This window comes from Monodon monoceros, unplaced genomic scaffold, assembly GCF_005190385.1.
Source record: "Monodon monoceros isolate NGI ecotype Baffin Bay Population unplaced genomic scaffold, NGI_Narwhal_1 Super_Scaffold_8, whole genome shotgun sequence".
Taxonomy (NCBI): Eukaryota; Metazoa; Chordata; class Mammalia; order Artiodactyla; family Monodontidae; genus Monodon; species Monodon monoceros.
The window spans coordinates 10,130,410-10,133,044 of NW_021703785.1; the positions used below are offsets into that span (position 1 = coordinate 10,130,410).

The 2,635-nt window shown below is 46.7% G+C and overlaps 1 protein-coding gene across 1 annotated transcript in view; it reads left to right on the forward strand.

Moving 5' to 3' along the window:
* TMTC4 (transmembrane and tetratricopeptide repeat containing 4) overlaps positions 1 to 2,635 on the forward strand; it is a 66,611-nt gene that overhangs the window by 3,596 nt on the left and 60,380 nt on the right. Inside the window, exon 2 of the mRNA XM_029210450.1 lies at positions 1,999 to 2,214. Within this exon, the coding sequence (XP_029066283.1) occupies positions 2,053 to 2,214 (162 nt within the window). The 5' untranslated portion in view covers positions 1,999 to 2,052. The remainder of the gene's footprint in view (positions 1 to 1,998; positions 2,215 to 2,635) is intronic.

Genomic DNA, 2,635 nt, shown 5'->3' on the forward strand with positions numbered 1-2,635 from the left:
CCCCCACCCTCACCCTCACCCTCACCCCCTGCACTTGCTGAGAGCATGAGTTACATCAGGTGGAGAAGCTCTAGGGCCCAGTGCTGAGAGAGTTGCCGAGCCTTTCATTTCCGGATTGTAAACTTGAACCGCTTTCCAGCACCTGTGACCTTGGATGGCCTCTTGGGCTGACTTCTTATTGATTCCATAATCTGGGGTATTTCCTTGGAGACCTGGAAACAAATACAGTTGACCCTTGAACAACACGGTTTTGAACTGCGTGGGTGCACTCATATGCAGATTATTTTCCGTAGCAAAGACTACAGTACTAAAACAAAACAGAACTGCAGGAGGCGTGGGTTTGATCCCTGGTCTGGGAACTAAGATCCTGCATGCCCCATTTTTTAGCGAGGCCAAAAAATAAAAAAAGACTACATTACTACAAGATCTGTGGTTAATTGAGTCCCCGGATGGGGAGGCACCACAGATACGAACTTATAATAAGTTATACATAGATTTTCAACTGCGAGGAGGGTCAGTGCCCCTGACGCCTGAGTCGTTCAAGGGTCCGCTGTACATCTAAACTGCCTCTCCAATCAAGGGGCCTGGGGTTTTCTTCCATCTCAGCATGAAGGAGTGGGGCCCTGCTCCCTTACTGGGGAAGATGAGAGCCTCAGTACCAGTCCACCAAATCCTCCAGGGGATCCTCAAAAGAGAATAATTCTGTGCCTGTGTTTTCTCCCTCTTTGAAGAAAGTACTAGTAATAACAGGTAACCTTCCCTCGGCGTTCATTAAACCCAGGCAGTGTTTCTAAGCACTTTAGGTGGGTGTGTTGCTTAACCTTCATGACGACCATGTAAGGTGGACCCAGTTATCATCCCCATTTTAGAGGTGAGGAAACTGAGGCCCAGAGAGGTGAAGTAACTTGGCCAAAGTTACACAGAATTGGAACCTCTAAGCAGTTTGACCCAGACGTGATCCTGGTAGAACCAAAGGAAGTGCCTATTGAGGGTGTGGGGAATGGGGACAGATGCAGTGTGATTGGAGAGGAGGGGGAGTTTGATACTTGTTTGGGCAAATTCCAAGTCAGGAAGCTCTGAGGCAACTCTCACTGCTGGAAAGTTCTTTTGGTTTGCAAAGTACACAAGAAGTGGACTGCTAAGGATAGGTGGCACACACAGGGCCACAGAACTAAGAAATGGCAAGACTGAGAAATGAAATTTCTGGCTTTAACGTTTGCCCCTTTGAAAGAAAAGTTAAAAGACGTGTCTGTTTTTAACTTGACTCCTTCACCAATATTGGAGGTCGTGTCCTCACCTGGAATAGCTCCCAGTGTTCTCCTTTAGGGTACAGTTCCTCCTTCTGGAATGATGCTGTCCCCAGCCTGTCAGTCTGCAGTGTGCCCTCCTTCCTCTGTCTGTCCCCTGTGTGGGAACCACGGTCATGTGCCCTGCGACCTCACCTCTATTAAACTCTCTCCCAGATTTTCATTTAACTGGCAGGAGTGTCTGTGTTCTGCAGATAGGCTGTAAGCTCTTTCAGAGTCAGGACCATGCTTCACGCACACACACGAACACACACAATGTGCTAAGACCCAACAATGAATATTTATTGATTTTTCTTGGTTGGAAGAAGCAAGATGGTAACTGGTTTTTTTTTTTCAACTTTGTAAACTGGTTCAAGGACTATAAAAATGATTTGCCTTATGGGGCTGATAAACATAGGATTCCCTTAAATCAATGTTTCTCAAGGATAATCCAGCATCAGAAGCCCAAGGACTTCTGACTTGGTAGGTTGTATTTGGGCCCAGGAGAATCTACGTGTGTCCCACGTGATTTTTCTGTCCACTCGAGTTTTGAAACGATGATATAAAGCTGTTAATGATCACATCCTATAAACCCACAGCATAAATGAATAAGAGTGTCTAGCTCTTTTTCACTTGAGGTAAACATGTCTACTGTATAAACATTCCTAACAAGGCAATGATCAATATTTATGTCGTGTCGCTTTTCTTGCAGGTTTCTAGCCAGCATAATGCTGGAGCAAGAGGCCGGCGGCCTGCAGTTTTCAGGATGGCCGAGTGGGATGCTGATTTGGATCACATCATTCCGTCTTCCATTCTTCCTCCTCTCTGGGCTAAGTTACTTGTGGGATTTGTTTCCCTCGTGTGTTTCGCACGTAGCTACGATGGAGACTTTGTCTTTGACGACTCTGAAGCAATTGTTAACAATAAGGTCCGTATCTTAATGTCTCTTCGGTAAACTGACATTAACCACTTGCCTACGTCCCAGTGATGCTCTGCATCGGTGTTGAATTATTCTCTACTGAACTTCGGCTGAGCCTTTGCCTGGGCCCCCATCGTGCTCTGGATTTCCCATCTCTTTTAGAGAGCATCTCCTTGATTTAGGGCCCCTTTTATCACTGGCAGCAGGGTCTCCAAGCCCTGCCTAACCTCAAGCTTTACCCTGGCTGTGTGCCCTACATGAGGCCCCAATCCACGCACGTATCAGAGAGACCATTACTTTAAGATGACAAGGCCAGGGTTTTGCGGGGCATTGCAGACTATTTCAGGTTTTGTGACAGATTTCCAGAACTCTAGGCCAGAACGGTCTCCACACACACACACACACACACACACACACACACACACACACA